Source organism: Panicum virgatum, chromosome 2N (assembly GCF_016808335.1).
Source record: "Panicum virgatum strain AP13 chromosome 2N, P.virgatum_v5, whole genome shotgun sequence".
Lineage (NCBI taxonomy): Eukaryota > Viridiplantae > Streptophyta > Magnoliopsida > Poales > Poaceae > Panicum > Panicum virgatum.
Window position 1 is genome coordinate 7,728,432 of NC_053146.1, and position 25,808 is coordinate 7,754,239.

General features: G+C 49.1%; 2 protein-coding genes across 2 annotated transcripts; both read right to left on the reverse strand.

Annotated features, from left to right (window-relative positions):
* Positions 1-2,871: 2,871 nt before the first annotated feature.
* Positions 2,872-7,598, reverse strand: LOC120659632 (ras-related protein RABE1e-like). Its single transcript, XM_039937832.1, has 8 exons — positions 7,120-7,598; positions 4,983-5,055; positions 4,797-4,897; positions 3,947-4,012; positions 3,766-3,860; positions 3,613-3,675; positions 3,423-3,518; positions 2,872-3,350 (listed from the first exon to the last, which is right to left on the reverse strand). The coding sequence occupies exons 1-8, from the start codon at positions 7,505-7,507 to the stop codon at positions 3,270-3,272; spliced, it is 963 nt and encodes a 320-aa protein (XP_039793766.1). The 5' UTR covers positions 7,508-7,598; the 3' UTR covers positions 2,872-3,269.
* Positions 7,599-14,872: 7,274 nt separating this feature from the next.
* Positions 14,873-18,625, reverse strand: LOC120659633 (hydroxyproline O-galactosyltransferase GALT6-like). The gene is made up of 7 exons (XM_039937833.1): positions 17,692-18,625; positions 17,361-17,593; positions 16,892-17,179; positions 16,680-16,808; positions 16,410-16,583; positions 15,615-15,722; positions 14,873-15,215 (listed from the first exon to the last, which is right to left on the reverse strand). Exons 1-7 carry the CDS (start codon positions 18,563-18,565, stop codon positions 15,009-15,011), a joined length of 2,013 nt encoding a protein of 670 aa, XP_039793767.1. The 5' UTR covers positions 18,566-18,625; the 3' UTR covers positions 14,873-15,008.
* Between the last annotated feature and the right edge of the window lie 7,183 nt (positions 18,626-25,808).

Sequence of the window (25,808 nt, forward strand, 5' to 3'; positions counted from 1 at the left end):
GCCGCGGCGGCGGGGGAGGTGACGGGATGGGAGGGAGGCGGTCGGAAATATGCCAACGGCTTGGAGGGGTGAAAATCTCGGCGGTTTTACTTTTTACCGCGGGAATGGATCTTCGGTGCGGCGCAGAGAATCCAACCGCGTGACTAATTACTGTAATTACCACAGACATGGTATTAGATTTGCCACCTGTTTGTAGGTTAACGAGACTGAAACTGCTTTGGTTGCAGCTAGCTGGTTGTATGTTTGCCACCTGTAACTGCAATGCTTGCTATATCTAGCTTGCTTCAAGTACCGAACTTCCATGTAGAAGATCATGCGGCATGTCAGGGGTTTGATTTTTCTTTTAGTTATACAAGAGGAAAGTATTTAGTTTAATAGAAATTTGATGGAAGAGAATTAAACCTTAAAGTAAGTATCTGCCTGTCGAGTGTTAACCCAACGCTGTCCTCCGTGCTCACTAAAATTTGGAAAAAAGTTATGTTTTAAATGTATTATATAATTCAAAACAGAGAAGTATAAGATTTTTAATTCTTCAGATTATGAAATAAAAAAATTAAGAGTTGTGCGAACAACATAAACGTCATAAAGGTGTTGCGCATTTGTTCGTTTCGTAGAAAACAGAGTAACCTCTTTTTAAAATAAATAAAGGGTCTGAATGGTTCGCTTCTAAACTATTGGTATGCTAAAAATGTGAGCAAACTCATAAACTTTGGCACGTATTTAAGTATTTTGATTGAAGCTAAAAAAACAGTTCAATTAACCAAGTGCTATTCTAAAATTGTTAAAATTTTAGTAAAAATTGGTATACCCACACTTTGGTGTGCCTATATTTTGATATTCTAACATTTTATATTCCAACACCAAGCACGCTCAGAGTAACTTTTGGAAGCCGAGTAGGAGGCTGCCTATTCAGGAGTGGATCCCACGGCTTAAGCAATCAAAGCTTCCATTTGGAGCACAGTAGCCAAACTTGATCGACGACCGCCGACCAGGTCGGACAACGACGATTGGTGTTCGGGAAGGAAGCCGCGATCCGGCCCAGGTTGGGTTGGACCCCGTGGCCCCGGTCCGTGGGTGGCTGCTCCGTACGGCGGCCGGCACCCCCGCGGCCCCGCCCCGCCTGGCCGCCTGCCGTTGCCGGCCGGCCGGCCACCACGAACGCGGCGGCCAAGGAACCCAGTCAGGCAGCCAACCCCCCGCCCCGCCCCGCCCCCGGCCCGGAGGGCACAGAATCGGCGGCGAGCCGGCCGAGCCGAGCAGTAGACCGGACCCACCATCGGACCGTCCTCCAGGCGGTTCGTGGCTGGCTGGCTGGCGCGCGCGCGTTCCGGTTTCCGGCCGCGTGGGCTCGACGAGCCCCACCGGTGGCCCCGGCTCCAGTTCGGCTGCATGGCGGACACGTCGGTCCGGCCCTGCCGGCTGCCGCGGCGCTGCGGGGCCGGGATGAGGCGGGAGGTGTGGGACCCAGCGGCGGCGCGGGCGCACATGTGCCTGTCCGCCCGCCCCCCCTCGGCCAACGGACCGGACGGAGCTTCGACTCGGAAAATCGAAGTAGCCGCCGGCGGCGCGCGGATCCTGCGCCGCCGTGGCCGCGGCCCAGCTCCGGCGCCGTACCCGTAGCGCGTGCCGCGTGTCCTGTTTTTTTTTCTTGAGAGAAACGTGCCGCGTGTCTTGTTTTTTTAGAGTCCGTGGTCTTGTTTGGATCACATTGTGATTCTAGCGCGCACGTTTTTCGAAAAAAATCCTAAATACATGATATACTAAATAAAGTCTATTTGTAAAAAAATTTCAAAGATGAGTGTAACTTTTCGCGATGAATCTAATGATGGTAATTAATCGATGATTTGCTACAGTGATGCTACAGTAACCATCCTCTAATCACGCGGTTAAAAGCCTTATTAGATTCTTCAGAGTCACTAGCGCGGAAGTTCTGAAATTAGTTTTCTAAACTAATTAATTTTGTTTGACACTACAATTTCCTAGCACGGGGAGAAACCAAACAAAGCCCATTTGTGCGCGTGCGGGGGAGCTGGGACGAGTCAGCTAGGAACGAGAGTTGACGTAAAACTCGTGTCAGTGCAGAGTAGCAACTCGCAAGGAAAACCCTGGGTGTTCTCGCGATCTTCTCGGCGGGCGCCACTTGGAAGAATAGTACCAATGATGATAGCGTTTTGGCTGGTGGCTGGACGTGATCTGGGGTCCGGATGGCGTTATCATTCCTCGGAACCGTCGTCGTTCCAATGATAGTTTTCTTCTTTCAAAAATAGCTAAAAGAATCTGGTGCCGACGTACACGGTGGCCAGTGCTCACGGACATTTGGAGAGCAAGGACCTGCTGCAGAAGCTGGGAATCTCCGATGGCCTCTGCGCAGCGTTGGACCAAGCAGCGCATCATCATAGTACTGTACGTGCCAAATGAGGCGGATGGCTGGTTCTCGAGCTAAAAAACAATCTTCTATGCATAAATGCATAAAGTACTAAATGAAATTTATTTGCAAAATTTTTTCACAGATGAGTATAATTTTACGAGACGAATCTAATGACGGTAATTAATTGATGACAGGCTACAGTGATACTACAATAACCATCATTTAATTGTGCAATCAAAGACCTCATTAAATACGTCTCGCAAAGTAGCGCAAGAGTTGTGAAATTAATTTTGTAAACTAATTTGACTCTATTTAATATTTTTAATTATTGATCAAAATTTGTACTCGTACGGAGAAAACCAAACAGGGCATACTGGGGTTCCTTCTGCAGCCGAAACAACAGACGCCACCATTAGGTGCGCAGCCTTTTTTTTCTGTATATAACACATGATGCCATTTGGTGGGATTCGGATGCTCAGGGTGATACGATGCACAATGGAACATGGGAGCAACAACTGGATAGTACAATGCGCTAATGTACAATCACGGACGATCCCATACAATCAGATACTGCTGTCTCTCCAAGGTTTTGTTTTTTTACAAGACAAGAGCAGATCTGCCGAAACGTTTGTTCCGGCCGGCAGATCTGGAGGCTACAGGGCAAGAAGAGTCCAATCCCCAAGCAAGCATACATTAGCACGAGCCACCACCGGGCTACAACAAGGCGATAACTTAAAAGCAGGAACGCCGGAACACCTCGCTGAAGAATCACGACACCCACAGTGGTCAGAGTATTGCTAGTCTTTAGTTCGCACTAGATACTGACCGGGCGGAATTTACATCTTTGGCTTTGGCACCAGAAGTAAACACAAGGCGCTGTGCGATTTCACCGCCGTGTCGATCAGGTGTTACAGCAGGATGACCACCGCGAGGCAGGGTTGGGCTGGTCGGCATCTGGCCTGCTGATATGAATAGTTGGGGGCTGCATGGTTCGGTGAGTGTTAGATGCGACTGATTTATATGACAATGGATCAAATGGGGGTAGAGTAGCTACCTCAGCCGCAGCGGCAACGGTCTCAGTCAACCGTTGCTTTATGTCCCTTGCCATGGTAAAGAAGACCTGCTCCACATTTTGATTTGTTTTTGCACTCTGCATATAAACATAAAACATATAATTGAATTGTTGACAGAAGCAACTATGACTTGGGAGGTATATTACTCAGCTTATAGTAATGAAAGCTTACCGTCTCAAAGAATTTGATACCATATTCATCTGCGAGCTTCTGACCTTGAGATGTGGACACTACCTGTTAACAGGAAACATCACATTAGGCCATGGATAATAAAGACAGTCATCATGCGTTCCTAAAAGTAGGTAATTTTAAAAAAGCATTTACCCGTTTTGCATCCATATCAACCTTGTTGCCCACCAAGATCTTGTTCACATTGTCTGATGCATGCTGCTCTATGTTGCGAATCCAATTTCTAATGTCTAAGGTTAATTAAAAAAAGATAATTAATAAAGCAACCAAGATTTCCTTCTGTCAACAAATGGGAATGCACATGCATGCTGCATACTATTGAAGGATGATTCGTCTGTGACATCATACACAAGCAGAATGCCCATAGCTCCTCTATAGTAAGCTGTGAAATTGGGGAGAAAAAAAAAGATCAGAAATCTGTTTTAAAATCAACAAAATGAATTGCTACTCTAAACATTTGGGGAACTACAATACCAGCAGCAACAACAATAAACAGCTTACTATAATACCCAGCTTTGAAAATATATATGATTCAGTGTCGAAGAAGCAAAGTGTTGCTCACCACCATGAAACATGGAAAGATTTACATATGGTCTTGCACGATAGCCCAATTTCTAGTTTTATTACTCTTCGTGTGAAAGCCACCAAGGCCAGGCCTGCTAGTGGACTAGCAGTAGTGGTATGCACTTGCTGAACCTTTGGGCTTAGGCAGTTATCTGTATATGCTTCAAGGGTTATCTGTATACGCTTCAAGGTCCAGGCTTGGCCACTGGAACCATGCTCATTTTTTCCCTCTATTTCTTCCTCTTAAAAAAGCACCATAACTATATATTTTCAGGATAGAAATAAATCAACAATTTTCTGATTGAGCCTTCTTTTGATCAAAGTAATTTTTTCATAGTACGTGGTGCTGCTAAAATCATAGCTATATCTCAGTAGTCGTAGCATGCAACGTACATTGGTCTTGTTCACCAATGCCATATGCAGCATGACAACAAACTAAAACTTGTAACATGTGACACATCTACTCAAAAAGAATACTCATAAATTTATAAAAATTAAAACTAGAGTTCTAAATATGGTGTTTATTTAGAACTTACAAGCATTTACTTCATATTTCACATATAGCCCACATCAGCATCATAGTATAAAGGGAAAACATTTACCAGTGGTGATTGTCCGGAAACGTTCTTGACCAGCAGTATCCCAGATTTGTAATTTTACACGCTTTCCATCAAGCTCAACTGTCCTAACCTTGAAATCAATGCTTAACAGAAGGAAAAGATCAAGTTTAGAATATTAACTTCCACAAGTGAATGCCTAAAAGCAAGGGATGTTGCCTGAGTCTATACCCAATGGTGGTGATAAAACTTGTTGTGAATGTGTCATCAGAAAACCGCAGGAGCAAGCAACTCTTCCCAACTCCTGGAAATAAAAAAGGGGACTCGCATTAGACCGAGAGAAGGTTGTTGCAATACACAATTCGACCAAATTGTATTGGTCAAGAGAAAAATTACAGAATAAAACACATTGACAAGGATGGGAACCCATTGGTGTGTCAAAGCAACAGCATAGGAATGAACTTCACAGGATTCTGACTCTCATGTCAAGTTTCCTATCAAATGTCAGACAGATACTCATGGTAATCCCTTCGTGAAAATCACCTCTGTTAGCCATGAAGTGCTTGTGCAGGGATTTGAGTTTTATAAAAGCAACTTTCCAGAAAATAAAACCAGTTCTATTGTTTTTTTTTTAAAAAAATGAAGGCCATCTAATTAAATACTACAAATTATGAATTTCTCTTGGTTACACAGATATGCCAATTCACATATCAACAAAGGTGACAGCTCAATTAGCATGCATATGAAGAAAATTATGAACATTGGCTAGGTCCTCAATAAAAATGAGAAGATGGAGACGCCAATAAACATAATGTCAATAGGTCCTCAACAAAAATGAGAAGATGTAGACGCCAATAAACATAATGTCAACTAACTCATTTGAATGCCTTGGTAGAAAGTAGAAAACAAGATAAAGGAATGGGGAACATTATATCCCAACAAAATATATGTTATCTGGAGACAAGATGTGACCTTTTGTCAAATTGTCTCAACAACAAATAGTTATCATTGTCCTGATTTTCCTCTTGTCCCATATAGTTAGTGTGAACTGTTGATTTACAACAACAGGTCAATGTTCATTGTAAGTTCTATAAGAGCTACTATACCAAAAGCAAAGAGTATTTGATGCAATAAACTTCAGGATTCGGCATGCACCTGTGCAACTGTTCTAGGGCCCTATCACATGGTTGAGTTTCAAAAGTATAAAATTCTGAAGAGACAGGTAGTTTAGATGTAAATACATAGTGGTGAACTGGTGATACATTTCAGGATTATGATTGATTTCCCCCCTTCCAAACCTATGCACACTATTTAAAAAGTTGGATTTAGACAAATTAGACAAAATTTTCGCTTGCCACAAATGTATGATAACACACTTCCACCACTAAAACATTGACACCTAAACTGGTACAAGTAGGAATTGAGGACCTAGTCAATGATCAATGACCATTGGGTACAACAAAGCAGCAAGTGTTTCTGTAAATACGATAACACCCAACAATTCAGACAGACAATACCTCACAACAATAGCAAAAAATTCACCCTACTATAACGCACTGGACTGTAAGTAGAGTAGAGCCCTTTTATGAAATCACCCTGGTAATTAAGCAAATTTTCACCCATCGCCAGTTTAATGACACCAGAATTTCTAGCGTAGAACCTAAACAATTTACCATAAGGCTGACTACATCCATGGAACTCCTCATCAAACAACGATTTCAACTTCGGTGTAAATTGCTGGAACAGCTGCGCATGACAACACCAGAAACGCACACAAAAGCATCCGTTTCGGAATTTCCATCACGAACCAATCCGCTCCCGCCTCCTAAAAGCCAGGAAAAGCGGAACTAAACCACGAGAGTTACAAACTCAGCTCCGACTCATAAAAGGCCTACCAGTGTGTAGCATGGTTCCCCGCCCGACCGCCCGCGACAAGCCTAGCAAGCAGCAACCGTGCAGCCAACAAGCGAAGCGGAATCCACCTCATTAAAGAGCTCGTGAAGCTCCTCCAAGCACGGGCGGCACACATCTAGCGCTCCGTACACACCCAGGCCTCCGCAAGCAGGCGAGGCACGAACAAAACCCTGTCCCTTCAACCCTAGGCTATGCGACGAGCTATCCGAGCTCCGTGCTCCGTGGCGGCCGCTCCGTGCCCCCGTACCACCAACCGATGAACCGAAGGAAGGGATCGGTAAGCAAGAGTACGAGCGGCAGCTTACATCACTACTTGCCGGGGAATCGAGCTAATCAAGCGAGCGAGCGAGAGAGCGGGCTGCGCCCAGGCTCCACTCCCCCAGCATCGGCACCACGAGCTACGAACCGGAGCAGCGGAGAATCGAATCGGGGGAGAGGGGAGGGGGGAACGCACCGCTGTCGCCGATGAGCAGGAGCTTGATTAGGTGGTCGTAGTCGCCTCGGGACCTCGACGGCGCCGCCGCCATGCTCACCCTCCTCCTCCTCCTCCGCCGACGCCGCCGCGCTCTCTGGGATCCCCTGGCCCTCCGTCGCCGAGGAGGAGGCGAGGGTGTGGTGGGGTCCAGGAGGGGGTGCGGGCGAAGCAAGCAGCAGCCGACAGCGATGGGGAGGGACCGAGGGAGGGAGGGAGAGGAGGAGGCGTCCAGCTGTACGCGACGAGAGGGGGGAGGAGGGGAAGGGGGAAACGGAAGGGGATGTAGGGAGCTGGAAGGCGTACCGTATCCGGACGGTATTTTTTGTACGTTTGCCGCGCCGCGAGGGGAGGCGCGGCGGCGGCGCATCGGCCAGTGGAGCAGCGCTTGGTGGTCGGGCTCTGGCGGCGGCCGCGTGCAGTGTGGAACGGGACGGTTGCCAGTTGTTGGTGCCTCTTGGCTGCCTGCCAATTTCGAAATTGCCGAGTTGGGGGATGGTTGCGAGTTAAAGACATGTTTGGTTTACAAAAGACTCTAGCCCCTCCAAAAAACTCTGGGTTTAAAAAAAATCACACTCTATTTATTTTCAATAATTAAAGGAACTAAACCTCATTAAATGGTATGTTCAAAAGACATTTTTACCCCTTCTCCCTACATGCATGCGAATAGGGTAGGGGCAGTAGGTGGAATTGTAGAAAAAAGTCCCTAAAAACCTCCTCATGAAGGTCTTCTTCAAAAAAATCTCTACCCTAAAAAAATCCCTAAAAGTCCCACCTGTTTAGTTTAAAAATCCCATAAGTCCTAGGGACTTTAACAAAAATCCATCAAACCAAACAGGGCCTAACTTTGCCAGCCTTCTCTTGGCGGTTGCGAGCTAGCTAACTGACAAGCTTAGTGGTAGTTGTGTTTGCTCGAGATGAAGCTTAGTACTAGCTGTTAGTTACCTCCTATGATCGCGGCTAACCTCCTACGATCGCGGTACGTTAGCGCACAGCTAGTTTGGAGAATTTTAATTAGCTACTTAGAAATTACTAACTGGAAGACTCAACTCCAAGACACAACAAACCTTGCGTAAGCGTTTGATTGGAGGGATACGAACCTTTTGATGATATTTAAATATCTATCTAGGTTTAGTTCATAACGGAAATAATACAGCTAGCTCGGACACCCTCCACGTTTCCCTAGCTTTGGCTCCGGAAAATTTGTGTCTATTAAGTGGGTTTAATGGCCATCCAATTTTAGTGAGTTCTTCATGTTCGTCTGACATTCCTTCCGATTGCTTAGGTGCATGGTTAGACCCATTAATCAGCCAAGTGGCAGATAAATACTCCCTCATTCAAATGCTCGGTCACGATATGATTTTCAACAGCACATGCTGAGGTTGAATCTTGAATCCATCAACTCTGAGCAATTCCTAGTCATCTCATCTCACATTGGACGATTCTATCCCACGGAGAGAGCTTATTCCGAAATGGAAAAAAAAAAAAACTACTGGCAATAAACAGAACTTACAACCCCAACCCACAAAAGCAGAAAATGAGCGTGTATAACCCAGACAATCCATAATCTACACAGCACTGATGACAGTTGACAGCTGAGAAGGCCACAGCGACTCAGCACAGAATCATGGAAAACAACAGCTCAAAAGGCACAGAAACAGAATATACTCTGTTACTCCATGCCCGTGCCATGCACGGTTGCACATATGGAACAAGCAACAATCAGATCATAAAAAGATGTGACCCCATGTTTGCCAGCTAACCCATGATTATATTCCCACAAAAGCAGAAGCCAGCTTTCGCTATGCCAGTTCACTTCTTCGGTTGGGCCGTTCCCTTGAAGAAATCCCCTGTTTCAGATCTTTCCTAGATATGGGTCCTTTTAGACTGGATAGCACTTGCACAAATACAGTCACTGTCCTCGAATATACAACAGCAGTACAGCACAAGCTTTGCAAGTAACACATATACTACTCACTGAAAGGCACACCTTTGTTTGCATGTATTATTCTTTGGCAAGGAAGTTAATCAAAACCAAAAGATCAACGATTCGAGTTTACTCTAGTGAACATTTGGAAAGCCAGCAAGCAGAATAACAGTATAAATGCAATCTTCTTACGGAGAATTTTTATTTTATAAATATATGACAGAAAATACAGATACTGAAATAATAACAAGTACATGGTTCCCAAGAAATTTATCAAACAAAATTATTGGTGCTAGAATGTAATTTTCTCGAGTAAAAGGTTCCGGCAGTTAACTTTTGGATGAACAACTCTGCAAAACATAAGCATACCGTATTCCGCCATGTTGCTTCAGGAGAGTTTGATGCGTGTCACAAGGATAATGTGGATGAAGCAGAAAACAGTGTCGGTACCTCCAGTGGCGGATCCACAGGGGGCTCCATGAAGTCCATGGGAGCCCCCCAAGCCCCCCCTACAATTTCCAGTCAGTTGAAAGTGAGGAGAAAGAAAGGAGGAGGAAGAAGAAGAGAAAGGGAAGGAAGAGGAGGAAGAAAGGGAAGACGAGCCCCCCAATCTTCAGCTTCTAGATCCGCCACTGGGTACCTCTGGACTAGGGTACCCCCTCTTGCTGTGTCAAGACTCGCGTAGTTATCCGTAACTACGCCCTAAGGAGCTGAACAGCCGGACCCCTGGGGTCCGCCTCCATCTCACCGGACCAACGGTCCCGGACCCGCTTCCCGCTCGGGGACGGGTCCGGTGTCACCATGTGTCCCAAAGGTGTTGCTGTGTCTAGGCGAGAGCCTCGTAGTTATGCTTAACTACGCGCTGACGGCCTGAGCAGTCGGACCCCCGTGGTCCGAAGCCCTTCTCACCCGGTCAGCGGCCCCAGACCCATTCCTTGCTAGGGAAGGGTCCGGTGACGTCGCGTGTCCCGGAGAAGGGAGCGCTCAGCCAAAACAGTCGGGGGGCCCCGGACCTCCCACGGGGTCCCGGACCCCCATATACTATCCGGACCCCTCAGCGGGGAGGGAACAGACACCCCGCCTGGGGGGGGTCCGGAGCTGCCACGTGTCCGCAGGCGCAGGCACGCGTGCGGCCGCGAAGCTTCCTCGGAAAGACTCGCCCACCTACCGCATTCAATACGGGAGACGTAAGTGCGTTCTGCCACAGCAGAGTCCGAGGCGACTTTTGCCAGGTTGCACTGTTGATCGCGCGTTACCAAGGCACACAGTACAGCCGCTGACGCCGCCCACGCCACGCATATCAGTCTGCTACGCCAGTTGGACACGACGGCTTGCCTTCGCCCATCATGACGCCTACGCGGTAGACCCAACAGTCTACGACGCAACCTACACTACCTCAACGGGCGCCTCGCCGACGGGACAGGTGAATCCACTCCTCGGTCAGAGAGTCCACAGGGCGACGAAACGTATCCGGGGAGAGATTCTCAACAATTGTAGCACGATTAATGCCTTCTGCGCAGTATACTATACATCTGCGTTGGGCCCACCTGTCGGGGTCTCAACGCCTGTGTACGCATCCCCTTGGGCTATAAAAGGGAGACGCCCGTTAGACTTAGCTAAGGCCGAAGAAGTCCCGGCAGAGACCAGTACCCAACCTGGGCAGAGGATATATTCATTCATATGCAAGAGCAATACAACTCACAGTGGATATAGGGTATTACGCTCCGGCGGCCTGAACCACTCTAAATCCTCGAGTGTTCTTGCTCCCTTGGTAGACCTGCCGAATCGCTTAGCGCTTCCCCGAGTACTCACCCTCTGGGATTAGGCGGGTGCACTACGCCACCCAGCTATGGGTCTCCACAAACCACAACATTTGGCGCTGTCCGTGGGGAGCGCGTAGGCGTAGGCCAGATCTCCGCTCACCTCTAGGCTTCTGAGGTTGAGCTCATCCTCTGCAACGACGACGAGAAGATGGAGAAAGGCATGGCGTCACCTACGTCGCATGCCCCGGCACCGAGGCGGCAGTGCCCTCGGTGCGGCGGCGCACGGCAGCGGCGCCATGGCGCGCAGCGGCGACGCCTACTGTGCGTCACCCTACGACACCCCAGCGTTGGCTCAAGGTTTTCTCTCAAGCAACCACCGGGGTTCCCCTGCGGCGGCACGGCGTCGGCTCAAGGTTTCCTCTCAAGATGGAGCCTGGAGCCGACGACTGTGACTCGGGAAAGATGACAGCCGCCTTCTCCCTCGCCTGGCTCAAGCCTCTATCGGTGCTACTGCAGACAGGCCTCGACCTCTGCCACGAGGTACGGGGGCCCTGTGTCAGCGCCGGGGGGAAGCCGGCGAACGACCGCCCTTCTCCACGCTCTGTGCTCGTCCAAACGAGCACCCGTCCTTCCGCTGCGCCAGGGCGTCAAGCCGGCTTCAGCTCACTGTGAGCGGCCACCGGGCTGGCTTCCGACGGCAGCCGACGACGGCTGGGCCACTCCCATTCAAAGCCAATGAATTTGTCCCCATGCTATCTGAGCATGGGACAGTTCTTGTGCTGGGAAGAGCCCTGCAAGCTCCCGAGGTGATGCTGGATGATGTTGTACAGGCACGTCCAGGTCGCCTTTGCCTCCGACGACTGAGAGGAACCCCCAAGGTGGCGATTCCACTCCGCCCAGGATCGTACATGTCTTACGGGACGGCGACAGTAGGTTGCCCCTAGATAAGATTAAGAATGCTCCTCCTTTGTAATGACGTGGTGCCTACGTACGGTCCAGAGCGGTAAAGGTCCGCCCTTGTAAACCCGACCTCTGGCTTCATCAAGCAAACAGGCGACACTAGCGAGTGGTCCAGAGCGGTAGAGGTCCGCCCTCGTAATCCCGACCTCTGATATACACCACACTAACCATATGAATCAAGTAATAAAGGAGATTTGCTTTCTCAGTCTTATCTTTACATTAGCTTAATTGCACTCATCCGTTTCAGCTTGACTGTTTCCTTCTCCCGTGCGGAGTCTTTCCTTTGTTGCTAACGATCCACATTGAGTTGCTGGCTTGTGGTCAGGCTGGGATACCCCTTCTAGCTGGAAGGCGGCCCGAACTCCTAGGAACCTGCTCCGGGGAAGTGGTGCTTGTATCCTGGGGTGGAGAAGTTCTGCGTAGCCGCTTAGCCTGGTAATGTACCCTAAGCCTACGCACTTCACTGCCCTGTTACGAGTCCCCTAGTATCCGAGGCTGCCGTGCCTAGAGGTCCGGACTCCTTTCTAGTATAAGGCGTGGTTTCCTATGCCCTACCACAAGGTCCGGTGACGTATCTCGTTGGATCAATGGCGACAGCCCAAGTCCACTCCGGTGGCCAGCTCCGGCGGAGACCGCTCGCCACGGTTGCTCAAGTCCACTCCGGTGGCCCGCTCCGGCGTACACCGCTCGCCACGGTCGCTCAAGTCCACTCCGGTGGCCCGCTCCGGCGGAGACCGCTCGCCACGGTCGCCCAAGTCCACTCTGGTGGCCCGCTCCGGCGGTAGACCGCTCGCCACGGTCGCCCAAGTCCACTTCGGTGGCCTGGTCCGGTGGAGACCGCTCGCTACGGTCGCCAGGAGCCGGGACCGGGGAAGTGGTGCTCGTTCCCTGGGCGATCCGAGGTCCGTGTAGCCGCTTAGCTTGGTTCCGTACCCTAAGCCTACAACTTCACCGCCCTGTGGAGAGAGCTCTAGTACCTGAACCTGGCAATAGGTGCTCTGGCCTCCAGTGGGTCCGGAGCACCCGCTCTCGACATGACCACGCCAACGCAACTAGGTTGCGTCGGAACACGTCACGATAATGGCCCCACCTGCGGGTTCGTACCTCCCCCGAGGTAGGCCTGGGGGCCACTATCGGTACCTCTGGACTAGGGTACCCCCTCTTGCTGTGTTAAGACTCGCGTAGTTATCCGTAACTACGCCCTAAGGAGCTGAGCAGCCGGACCCCTGGTGTCCGACTCCATCTCACCGGACCAACGGTCCCGGACCCGCTTCCCACTCGGGGACGGGTCCGGTGTCACCATGTGTCCCAGAGGTGTTGCTGTGTCTAGGCGAGAGCCTCGTAGTTATCCTTGACTACGCGCTGACGGCCTGAGCAGCCGGACTCCCGCGGTCCGAAGCCCTTCTCACCCGGTCAGCGGCCCCAGACCCATTCCTTGCTAGGGAAGGGTCCGGTGACGTTACGTGTCCCGGAGAAGGGAGCGCTCAGCTAAAACAGCCGGGGGCCCCGGACCTCCCACGGGGTCCCGGACCCCATATACTATCCGGACCCCTCAGCGGGGAGGGAACAAACACCCCTCCTGGGGGGGGTCCGGAGCCGCCACGTGTCCGCAGGCGCAGGCACGCGCGCGGCCGCGAAGCTTCCTCGGAAAGACTCGCCCACCTACCGCATTCAATACGGGAGACGTAAGTGCGCTCTGCCACAGCAGAGCCCGAGGCGATTTTTGCCAGGCTGCACTGTTGATCGCGCGTTATCAAGGCACACAGTACAGCCGCTGGCGCCGCCCACGCCACGCATGTCAGTCTGCTGCGCCAGTTGAACACGACGGCTCGCATTCGCCCATCATGATGCCTACGCGGTAGACCCAACAGTCTACGCCGCAACCTATACTACCTCAACGGACGCCTCGCCGACGGGACAGTTGAATCCACTCCTCGGTCAGAGAGTCCACATGGCGATGAAACGTATCAGGGGAGAGATTCTCAACCATTGTAGCACCATTAATGCCTTCTGCGCAGTATACTATACATCCGCGTTGGACCCCACCTGTCGGGGTCTCAACGCCTGTGTACGCGTCCCCTTGGGCTATAAAAGGGAGACGCCCGTTAGACTTAGCTAAGGCCGAAGAAGTCCCGGCAGAGACCAGTACCCAGCCTGGGCAGAGGATAAATTCATTCATATGCAAGAGCAATACAACTCACAGTGGATGCAGGGTATTACGCTCCGGCGGCCCGAACCACTCTAAATCCTCGAGTGTTCTTGTGTTCTTGCTCCCTAGGTAGACCTGCCGAATCGCTTAGCGCTTCCCCAAGTACTCACCCTCTGGAATTAGGCGGCTGTACTACACCACCCGGCTGTGGGTGTCCACAAACCACAACACAGAGGATATATGATAAGTTTCATGACAAAAAATACATAGAGTGCGATGTGGGTAATGTCACATATGATAAGTTTCTAGTGATCTCATCATACCATAATCATAAAGATATAAAGATTCAGAAGGAGCACAGCTCGGGTAGGTTCGAAATTAAAAAAAGGTCGATGTGGTTAGCTTGGTTTACACGTGTGATGCTTTGCTTGGGATCCATAGAGTGCGATATAGCAGTCCAAATGTGTTGTGTTTTGAAAAGGTTAGGATATTTGGCATCAAATGCGTATGTTAAATATGCTTCTTAAGAAAACAATGTGTTAAGAAATAAAATACACCAATAAAGTAAAGTCATAACTGAAAAAAACATGGCATGTTAAAAAAATGGCCGAAATATTAAAATTTTCTCTATAAAAAAATTGGCCGAAATATTAAAATTTTCTCTATTGCCTGATAAATTTAGCTGCAAGTACTAGCAAGTTTCAAAGCCCTAGTGCAAGCCGAAACAACTTAACAGAACTCTTTCAACTCTTCATATTTACAAATGAAGTCCTTGAGAATCTCTAGAGAACCTGCGAACTTCTACCTATATGGTTGGGGTTGAAAGAGTACAGGATTACTGGTGGGTTGCCTCATCATCCACTGTTGTAACTAAGTAGGGTCAGCTTTTGAGCATGTTAGACTCTAGAAGAATAAATTACCATCAAGATGTATGTATGAATTAATCGCAGGTGATGAAGAACATTAGTTTAGCCTTCTACTTTGTTGATTACATGAGACCACTATGGATGAGGGTCAAATGCTACTCGTTCCATTATTGTTTATATCTCTTCTTGGAACTAGGTCATCACTGTTATCTCACACTGCAACACCCCGGTCTTCCTTCCAATAACTTTTCCCACATGCATAGCATCAGCCTTGGTGATTGGTAATGTGCAGTATAGTAGTCATCAATGCATCCATATGGACAAAATTTCGCACTGTGAATGTATTCAACAGGTATTGTCCTGTTGAACTGCTCAACCCACAAACCCATGCTCACATCTTCCATTTTGAAGAGCTGCACAGAGAGAAATAGTAAATTATATATGCTTCTTCATTGTTGTAAAATGTTGTTAGGAAATTTATAAATAGAGATACTTTTATCAGTGGTAAAACAAGTGCACAGAAAAGGGTTTTTGTATATTATCCTATTGCTCAACAAATATGGATGAATCACATAAAGTTTGGACCAATAAAAATAATCTATTGCTTCCTTTTTCCTTATTATGATTGATGCATGTTGCCTAATCTAGTGTAAAAACTGGTATTTTGAAGATCTAAGTTGTATATTGACAAGTGTCCAATACTCAAATGGCATTTTGGCAAACTATAAAAAAATAATGGCATGGAGTATTTTTATTATGACAATTGAAGGGAAAAGTTTTTTTTTCGATAGGTGGGGAATTATAAATTGTACCGTTAATCCTTGCTTCGTGAATTCTGACATGATAAAATGTGCAATATCGGATGATAAAACATATCCAGGGCCATTTGCATATGCTGGATACACCTCTTCTGGCCACTCCTGTTAAGTGGGAAGCAGCATTAACAATATGCAGACCAATTATCAAATTAGTAAGGTTAAAGGGAGTATCAAGTGTAAATTAACACTAAAGCTAAAAAGCCACTCAGAAAGCTAATAAAACATGTTTTTGCTAATATACAAATTCCCAGCTTCTGCAAACATATTACTGAATGCTGACTTTTAAGACCAAGAAAGTGCACAATGTGAAGACATAAGTAGGATTGTAGGAGCCTGACAGACCACAAAAATGCAATCATGCTGCTTAGATAGCTAACATCGTTTACAAACAACTGGCAAAGAATCATATGTCAAATCTTCTATAACTGACGCCTTCAAGGGGTCTGCCATCAGGAGCAGACATGCAACAAGTGATCCTTTGTTTTATTTTGGGTAGATACATGACTTCTTATATGAATAAATAAGAAGGCTACTATTCATCTTCCAGAGAAACATGTTACAAACACAAACCTCAATTGCAGAGAAAAGAATTCAAAATCATCTATATCCGATATGAACATAAGTTTAACCAGTCTTATCACATCAGTACAGATGACCAAGTACACTTTTATGGGATCAAGAAGGCAACAGAGGAATTTATATTTTGCTTCAAATTATACGAGAAATGATCAGGTGGTTCATGAAGAATGCAATCTAATAGCTGTCAAACAAATTTTACATAAGCTTTACCTCATAAGTCACGGCCCATTTCCCATGGCGTAATGGCTTGTGTTGGATATTCATGCTCCCTATGTAGAGACTTCTCCCACTTGGTACCTTCTTAATTTCAGCGACTACTGAATCAAGTCTCACAAAAGTATCATCATCGCACTTCATTACATATTTAGCAGACACAACATTCACCTGAGCAACCAAGTTCACTAATGTCAGATAATACCAAGATAAATGCTATAGTACTCCAAAGAAGATTTAGTACAAATAAGAAACTCGATGCCATACCCCATACTCGCATATTGCAAGAGTCTTCATAACAACAAGATCATAGTTGTCCAGAGATGGTACAAAAACAATGTCCCCAAAAAACTCTGCCTCCTTTTTCAACTCCACATTCACTTCCTTTCTGCCATGCTGCAATTAAGAAAGTCCTTAGCTCAAGTGCAGAAAACAAATGATGTAAGGTGAGCTTTTCAGATTCACATTACAGGGTTTACCAGGGCAACGAAAAAACGAGCCACCATGTTTGGTGACTTGCGAACAGAAGACATCCATGTCTTCCTAACACCCATCCGCTCAGCAAAATGATTGGCAGATGACATAATGCCGATGAAAATCTCCACTGGCTCATCAGGCAGAGGAGGGGCCTGCCAAACAGTAGAAAAGTCCAGATAATTCTGTGGTGCAAAGCTCGGGTGTGTAGTGGGCAAAGACCCTGCAAACACTGAATGCACATCGAGGTCCCCATTCAGGAACAAGCCTGTGGCGTCCTCAAGCACAAACCCCTGCAAGAGACATAAGAAACATAAATTAATTGTACAGGCAGACCAAGTAATGGACCCAAGACCTCAACAACTATCCCCAACCACCAATTCTTTGAACTATGGCAATAAACAGTGGACAGCAGTTCCCTCCCCAGCATATTTGGCAGCAGACAACACGAAGGGAAGGAACATGTGCACTTACAGTGCGGTAAGGGAACGAAGTCACATGTCGCCCATCGACGCTAACATGGTAACCCTCCAACCCAGCGCTGAGAGTCAGAACAAACAACCGGCCCTCCACGAAAGGATACGGCCAGTCGAAATTGACCTCCTTCTTCTGCCCGATCAGCCGATTCAGCCACCACGCGGTCTTTGATTCTTCAGAGCGTTCGTCGTTGTCGCGGATCCACTTCTCGCACTTCACCAGCCCATCCACTGCACATGAACAACGCATTCATTCAACACACGCCTGAACAACAGAATCCTCCTGAGGTCAAATTATTGAAAACGATGAACTGACAGGGGTCCCCAACCAGTCTCCTCATCGGGGCGCGACCTCCATCCCTCGCAGCGCTGCGCGGCGCCCCAGTTCATGCGGTAGCACGTGTTCTGCTCGATGACAGGCCTGCCACTCCAGTCCCCGCGGAGGCGCGGGTTGAAGTGGAGCACGCGGGGCGGGTCCTCGCCGTCGACGGCCCTGAGCCCCTGCAGCTCGACCATGAACTGCGACACCATGGCGGGCGCCTCCCCGTCCCTGAGGACCGCGATCGCGGGGTCCCGCTCCTGGTGCGGCGCCCGGGGCGTCGCGGCCACCGTGACATGGGACCCCAGCGCGAGCCCGCAGGGGAGCTCCATCACGCGGCCCCGCGCGCGGAGCTCCTCCGCGGAGAGCGCGATCGACTGCGGGCACCTGGTGGGGGCCGCGTCCCCCTCTCCGGAGGGCGCCGCGAGGGCGGCCGCGTCGGCGTCGAGGGCCTCGAGCTCGGCGAACACGCGCGCCCCCGCCGCGACGGCGCCGGCTATCTGCCCGCGCAGCGCGCCGGAGCGGGCGGTGTCGAGGAGGCGGAGGTCGAGCCCGGTGGCGAAGCGGGCGAGCCGATCCCGCTCCCGCTCCCGCCCGCGCGCCGACGGGCCCGCGACGTTGGCGGCCGCGGGGCGGGGCTCCTTGGCGGGGCGCGCGGGGGCCGGCCGCGCCGTCACGGAGCCCGAGGAGAGGTAGAGCTTCCGCGCCACGGCGCCGCCCCCGGCCCCGGAGGAGAGCGAGGTGGACACGAGCGGGGACTCGAGGGCGAGCACGACGAGCGCGTAGAGGAGCAGCACCGCCGCCAGGCCCTCCATCACGCGGCGGCGGAACGACCCGCCGCCCCACGCCCCCGCGCCCGCGCCCGCCGCCCCCGCCCTCCGCATCGCCGCGCGCGAAACGAAAAACCCTAACCCCCCACCCACCGGACGGCCTCTGGCGTCGCGTCGCGTCGCGTCGGGTCGGGTCCCGCTGCTACGGCGCGCGGCGGAGGCGGGCTGGGTGGAGGAGGAGCATGAGGAGAGCGACGAGGCGGGCGGGCGGGCCCGGCGCTGCTGCTAATCAATGGCGATTAATGAGCCCCGCTGCCAAAAAGACGTGGTTGCCTTTTGGAAGGATTTGGATTGCTGCGGCGAATTGCGATCCGGGCGCGCGCAGGCGCCGGTGATTAGCTGGTCGGGGGGCGTGTTTAGGAATGCGATTTGATTCGCGGGGGACGGCGTGAGCTGGGGGCCTGGCCGCCCTGGGCCTGCGGTGCGGGGGGCTTCCCTGCGTGCGCACGGTGTTCGGAAGGAGGGCTCTGGGCGCGTCGTGAGTCTCGGGACTCGTGAGGCAGACCGGGCGCGGTTGGGTTGCCGATTCGGCTGCTGGTGCAGGGGCAGGCAGCCTGGGGTGTGGGAGCAGCGGTGTGGCGGGTGGACTGGGTCCATGGAGTGGTGCGGGGTACACGTGGATCGAAGCGCGTGCCGCTTTTGTCTTCGGGCTGCGTGACGTGGGCGCGGTCCCTTGGTTTTGAACTCGTGTGCCCCCAACTCCCGATTGCCTTGGTTTTGAACTCTTGTAATGCCATTGTTTATGCAAAAAAAAACAGTACTCGAACCAATATGAGCAATCACCATTTTTTTCCCTTGATCGACTAGTGTCAAAATTCCTTATACGATACTCCCCTGTTCCGAAATATAAGCATTTCTAGCGTGTCTAGATACATTAGGGATGCTATGAATCTGGACATCTGAAAACATAGCTAGAAATGTTTATATTATGGGGCAGAGAGAGTAGTACAAGTTTCGTATGGAATTTTGACCTTGTATACGGGGAAAAATCATTTATACTATCATTAAAGCACAACCATTAGTGAGGTAAAAATATAATGACTGTAAATCGATGCCTATTTTTGCTCCTCCTCGTTCGCAAACTTTCCCATTCATATCGGTGTTACTGTGTTCTCCTGAGTTCCCCTTTTGTTTAATGTGTTTCACGATCCCAAAATAGTACAAAGCACCGTCAAGAACAAAGAGAAAAAGTTTGGAACCACACCATGCATGACAGCCTGTTTCCCATCATTTTTCACGCCCTTGTATAAATCCCGTCAAATTCAAGGTTCCAGTACCTTACGGTGCAACTGATGGTACAATCAGTCATTAGCCAACGGGTTTAAGACCAGTCTTAATGGAGTTTTATGGAGGGTTTTATAGTATTAAATATCATCAATTTTGCTGACATGGCGAAGAGAGAAACATATGAAATTTCATAGGATGTGAGGAGAGTTTCATCACCATGAAACTCATCTGGCACAATTATTCTCAACTGTGCCCTGAAACTTCACTGAGACTGACCTGCAGAATCATGTATTGTAATACTAGCAGTAGAAGAAAATAAAACAAGATGAATTTATTCAAAGAAAAAAAGGAAACTGAATTGGGTTTTTGGCTGCGTCGTACTCGGCGATGCGTGCCTAGCACTCTAGCAGGTAGGTGGTGCTGTGTGCCTGTGTGCCGTCGTCGTCGTAGCCATTTTTGGAGCCCGGACGAGGTGGGTTTGCGTGGACGCCATGCTGCCATAATAATATTGGGCTATGTTTAAATTTTTACCCGTAAATCCCGTAAATACAAAAAAACTGTCATATCGAATGTTTCGACATATGCATGGAGTACTAGATGAAGTCTATTTACAAAGTTTTTTGCATAAATGGGCTGTAAATCGCGAGACGAATCTAATAAGCATACTTAATCCATGATTTGCAACAGTGATGCTATAGTAACCCATCTGTGCAAAAAGATTTGTAAATAGACTTCATTTAGTACTTCAAATAAGTAAGATTCCAACGAAAATTTTTTTGCACTCCAACTAAACACAGCCTTGGTTGGACAACCATCTGAACAATGTCCACAAGCTAACGCCCATTTATTGATCATCATTTGTAGTACTACTTGAGGTAACGTAGGACTTCTGAAAAGAGGTGCTTCTGGTGCTTCACTGGCAAAGGACTAGCACGTTTTTTTTTTCACCAGATTTTTGTAGCATTTTTTTTGTTGCTTGTACTGTTGTACATGTTATTAGTAGCAGTATTAAAAGGAATTATGATGATATCTCTCATGCCGGCCACCGTTCATTTCCGAACATTTATTTACGAGGCGGTGTGAGACAGCTTATTACCATAGAGAGAAAGGGGCGGCATGGTAGTTGGGCTTGCAGAATGGGCCATGTTACATTGGGCCATTGAGAGAGATCGCTGAATGGCCCATTCTCACCTCTCGCCGAATGGGCCAGCCTACAAGTTGGCATCGTTAAGCCCAAACGTACGGCCATCTGAGTTGTCTTCTTGCAGAAAAGAGAAGTAATAGTAATTTTTGGTAGCATGATGATGTATATATAAACTCTTGATGTAAAAATGTGAATCAAGCATCTCGGAATTTTAAAAAACACAAGATACAAAAAGTGCCTTATCCTGAATACACCAACAAATTGTTGGAAACAAAACAAATGCTGGCACTTCACTCTCCTTGCCTTGACCTACTACGCGAACCCCAACCAGGGTTTACAAATCCGACCGGTCCGGTCAAACCGCTGCCCTCCGGTAGCAGTTTACCGGGCCGGTTTGATCGAAAACCGGTGGAAAACGGTTGAATTCAAATCCAAATTCGAAATCGCATGGGTAACCGGTTCCGACCGGTTTACCGGTCGGTATGACCGGTTTGAGAATTTTTTCTATTTTTGAATTCAAATTTGAATTTTGAATTGGGGCCGGTAGACCGGTTTACCGGCTGGTTTGACTGGTTTACCGGCCGGTATGACCGGTTTATGAATTTTTATTTTTTTGAATTCAAATTCAAATTTTGAATTGGAGCCGGTTTGATACCGGCCCAAACCGGACCGGTTCCCACCGGTTTCCTTAACCGTGACCCCAACTGGTTCCCGTTGCACAACCCAAAAATGGTACAGGCTCCCCCCATGCCGACCACGTCCTTGCACTTGCGCGTCTTGGGATCGTACACCCTCACCACGCCGTTTGGGAGGGACACCCAGAAAGCGATCCGGCCGTCGTCGATCGAGCACCGTCAATGGCAGCGCGAAGATCTCTCGGCGGCGCTGCACCGGTATCAGCGGGGCCGGCTGAGTCTCCTCTTCCCAGCCACGCAGGACCGACCCCATAGAAAGCGACTGGATCCTCAGCCACCTCCCCTTCTCGAGCTCCGCCAGCATCCACATGTCGATGCAGCAGGAGCGGTAGTCGTGGTGCACGAAGACGAGGTAGCCGTTCAGCTCGACCAAGCTCAGGCTGGACCGGCAGCAATGGAGGTCCCCGGAGGCGAGCGGCCCTGGGAGGAGGCTCGGCCTCCACTGCTCCGTCGCGAGGTCGAACGAGGCGATGCCGTCGTGGTCGGCCATTTTGGAGGTCGTGAAGAAGTGGGCCAACCCTGGGGTGACCGCCCTGTGCCGGGGGACCGTCGTGCCGACGAGCGCCGGCGGGCTCGGCGCCGGCCGCCAGCGCTGCTCGCGGCCGCCGAGGGTGAGGATCACGCATGACTGGCTGGGCTTGCCCCGGCCGATGGCGGAAGTGTGGATGCGGAGGACCTTGTACTCTCCGGTCACGGGGACCTGCCCGAACACGCACGACGATCGCGACGTCCTCCAATCATCCGCCGTCGGGGCCACGGAGATGTCGGTGACGGCGCCGGTGGCTGGGTTGAGCACGCGGACGGGCGCCGCCTTGTCCGTGCCGCGCGTCGGCACGAGGCAGATGAGGCCGCCGGCGGCCGCGATGGCGTGGCCGGTGCTTTCCCCGTCCAGCTTGCCGACGACGGCGCCGGAGGCCACGTCCACGAGTTTGACGTCGGCGCCGCGGGAGATGTCGGCGGCGTCGTAGACGGCGGCGACGAGGACGGCGTCCCCCGTCGAGGGTCTGGTGGCGTGCGCGGGGGCGACGCGCGGTGCTGGCGGCGCCATCGATCCGGCCGGCGCGGCGGCGACGACGTCGATCGCTTGGCCGAGTGGAGAGGGCCTCGAGCACCGGAAAGAAATCAAGATCGGGAGCTGGGAATACTTGTGATGGACCGACGTGCTGTTCGATTGCGTGCGCGTCTGATTGCTTATAAGGACGGGGTGGCTGGAGTCCGAGTCGGCTGTTCTGCCCGAATCGGCGTCGAAGTAGCAGGCGGACGCCGTGGGCAATCCGGCTCGGAGTCGGAGCTCGGCGCGAGTGCGCGACGGCCGACGGGGCTTGTCTATTACGGAGTATTTTTTTTTGTCAACAAGATGGCCCCGGCCCGCCATTATCTCTCGCGGATGGGCCTTGGACCCCTATCCTACCAAAAATGACGACCAAACAGACAGCCTATTTGTGTTTTAGTACGGCCCAATTTTTCTTTCACTACCCAACAGGCTAGGAGAGCGAATGTAAAAAATAAAAAAAATCTAAAAAAAAAGAAACAGGCTAGGACAGCATAACTTGGGGCCCTTTTAGAGACAACAGAAAAGAGGGAATGATCAAGAAATTTCGAGATTTTTCGGTGTTTAGAACCACCGGCTAGTAAATCTGGTGCTTTGCGCGTATGGCAAAGATGATACGCAAGAAAACACATGGCAGAATGTCGCTATATCCAGAGCCGGCTCATAGTTTTCAAGAGCCCCAGGGCTAGCCAAACACTGCAGGCCTTTTAGGCTAACTATTTTTATTTGAGATGGTAATTAAAAGGAAATAAAAATTCTAATATTATATGTAATTCATGAAGAATAATATCAATATTACAAACTAAAATAACAAAAATAAAAAACTATTATTACGATGATGTGAGTTATGATTACCTCAAATGAGAACCAAACTCCAATGACTCCATGTATAATAATTTTTCAGTTCATCTTAAAAAAAAATTTACGAGCATTTTTTGATGTAAAATCATTAAGGACAACATTAAACAATTAATCAAAAAATAACCTCCTAGCAGTTAAAAAAACTATAGCAATTTATTTAGAATATATATGTGCCTAGTAATTAAAAATTAAGAACTCAGGCAATTAATCGTATGAGAAGTTGAGACCCTAACAATTAGAAAATTGAACTTACAGCCAAGTTACCTGCAAACTGTTAGAGCTCTAGTGCTAGCGCCTAGCACTACAAAAAATTTGTTGATTCATGACGATTAAATTTCGTCACATATCACTAAAAAACCGTCATAAAACAACATCTATGACGATCTCAAATTGCGTCATGTATTAAGCATCATAGATTATACCTCGTGACGTTTCTTAAAATTTCGTCACAGATTGATTGATCCATGACATTTTGAAATCATCATAAAATATCCCCAGGCCCCCAAAGCCAAACCCAAGCCCGTTTTCTATGACGAAAGAAAACGTTACAAATAGTATAATTTTCGTCATAAATTCAATTGTCATGTCACACATAAATGACATGAAAGATGACGTGGCTGTTGACTTGACGATGACGTGAATAGCAATGATGACGTGTAAATTTACGTGGTCGATGACATGGCCAGTGACATGGAAAGTGGTGCTAATGTGGCGGCTGATGTGCACAATGACATTGCATTCATGGCCCATTTTAAAACTTGGGCCATTTTTTTTCAGCCCATAAAAACTTCCTTCCTTCAGCACAAATATTAGTATATAAAGAGTAATACCCGCAGTGCTCGATGCCTATAGTGCACGGTTTTTTATTTTTTCTAAATTAAAGCACAAATATTACTATATAATGAGTAATACCAAACCATTTCACAGGTGAAGGTGTAGCACAGTGGTATGGTGCGGCGGCCTGGTCTTGGAGATCATGGTTCGAACACTCCATTCCTTCTTTTTTCCCCAATTTTTTATCTTTTTTTGTGAGCATCTCTTTATTTTTCTTATCACCAATTCTGCTGGAGAATTTTTTTCTTCCATCACACGCAAATAAAGGCAACTTTTTTTTTCTTATTTCCTACCTTGTACAACACCCACGTTTTTTAAGAAAAAAGAAGTACTAGTAATGCATCTTATTTTCTTGAAAGTAAGCAACATATTTGTTTTGTCAAATTTGTGGTTGAGTATAGTATCAAATCTGTGATGATTTTAATTTTCAATCCATGACGGTTATCAAAGGTTCGTCATAGAAGCCGGGCCCGAATTAGAGCCCAAATGGGGCACTTGCAAATCTGTTACGAAAATTCTTAAATCATCATAGATGTTGCCAGTTTATGACGCTTTATATAAATGTCGCAAAAAAATCGTCATGGATTAAGAGATTTCTTGTAGTGTAGGCAGCAGATGCTCGCGCGGGCTGCGGTGGCACCGCGCCAGCTGGTGTGTGTGTGCGTGAGTGCCGAGTGCGTCGGACCCCGATCTTCAGTTTTGGTGTCTGGTCGTCTGGAGAATGAGAACATCCGATGCCGAGCTCGAGCGAAAGCAGATGAAAACAAAACGCCGAACCCTGAATCGTGGTCACGACCCGGAAGGGTAGAAGTATTGAAGATCTATATGACTGGTTTCGTACCTGGCTGTCTGCTCCAATACTCCGAGTTAGACCAGATATTACTACCTAGTACATACTAGATCTTAGGCCCCCTACTCCGTGGGCCTCGGGCTGTCGCCCCGGCTGCCCCTCCCCTTAAGCCGGCCCTGGCTATATTCAGTTTGCGACTGCTCGTGTATCTTGCGTGAGTTTGTAGTCAGGGGCGAAGCTAGATCAGAGAAGACCCTGGTGCCCGACTTCATCATTTCTACATTGGACTCAAAATTTCCAAGCAAAGCTTTAATAAACAACACTGCAATTTGATTTGGACCCTGGTGCCTGTGCACCAAGTTAAATGAAAGTGGCTTCGCCCCTGTTTGTGTTGACGCCTTTCTGGGCCAACACACGATCGCACAGTACGCAGCGACGCTCCTTGCAGCGCCGCAGTACCAACCGGTCAAACCGATATGGTTGATCGGTCAGACCAGTCTCGCTGGGGTAGCCCGACGAGAATCCAACGAACGCCCGCCCGGGAGGGACCCCGTCGGGGCAGGCGCACCTTGGGATGCCCTAGGCTCGGCAGGCCAGCTAGGGTGCCCCCTCACACCATGGAGACGAGAGAAGAACAACACATAGGGTTGGAAAAGATTAGGGCAAAGAGAAAGGTAAAAAAGATAAAAGTGTTT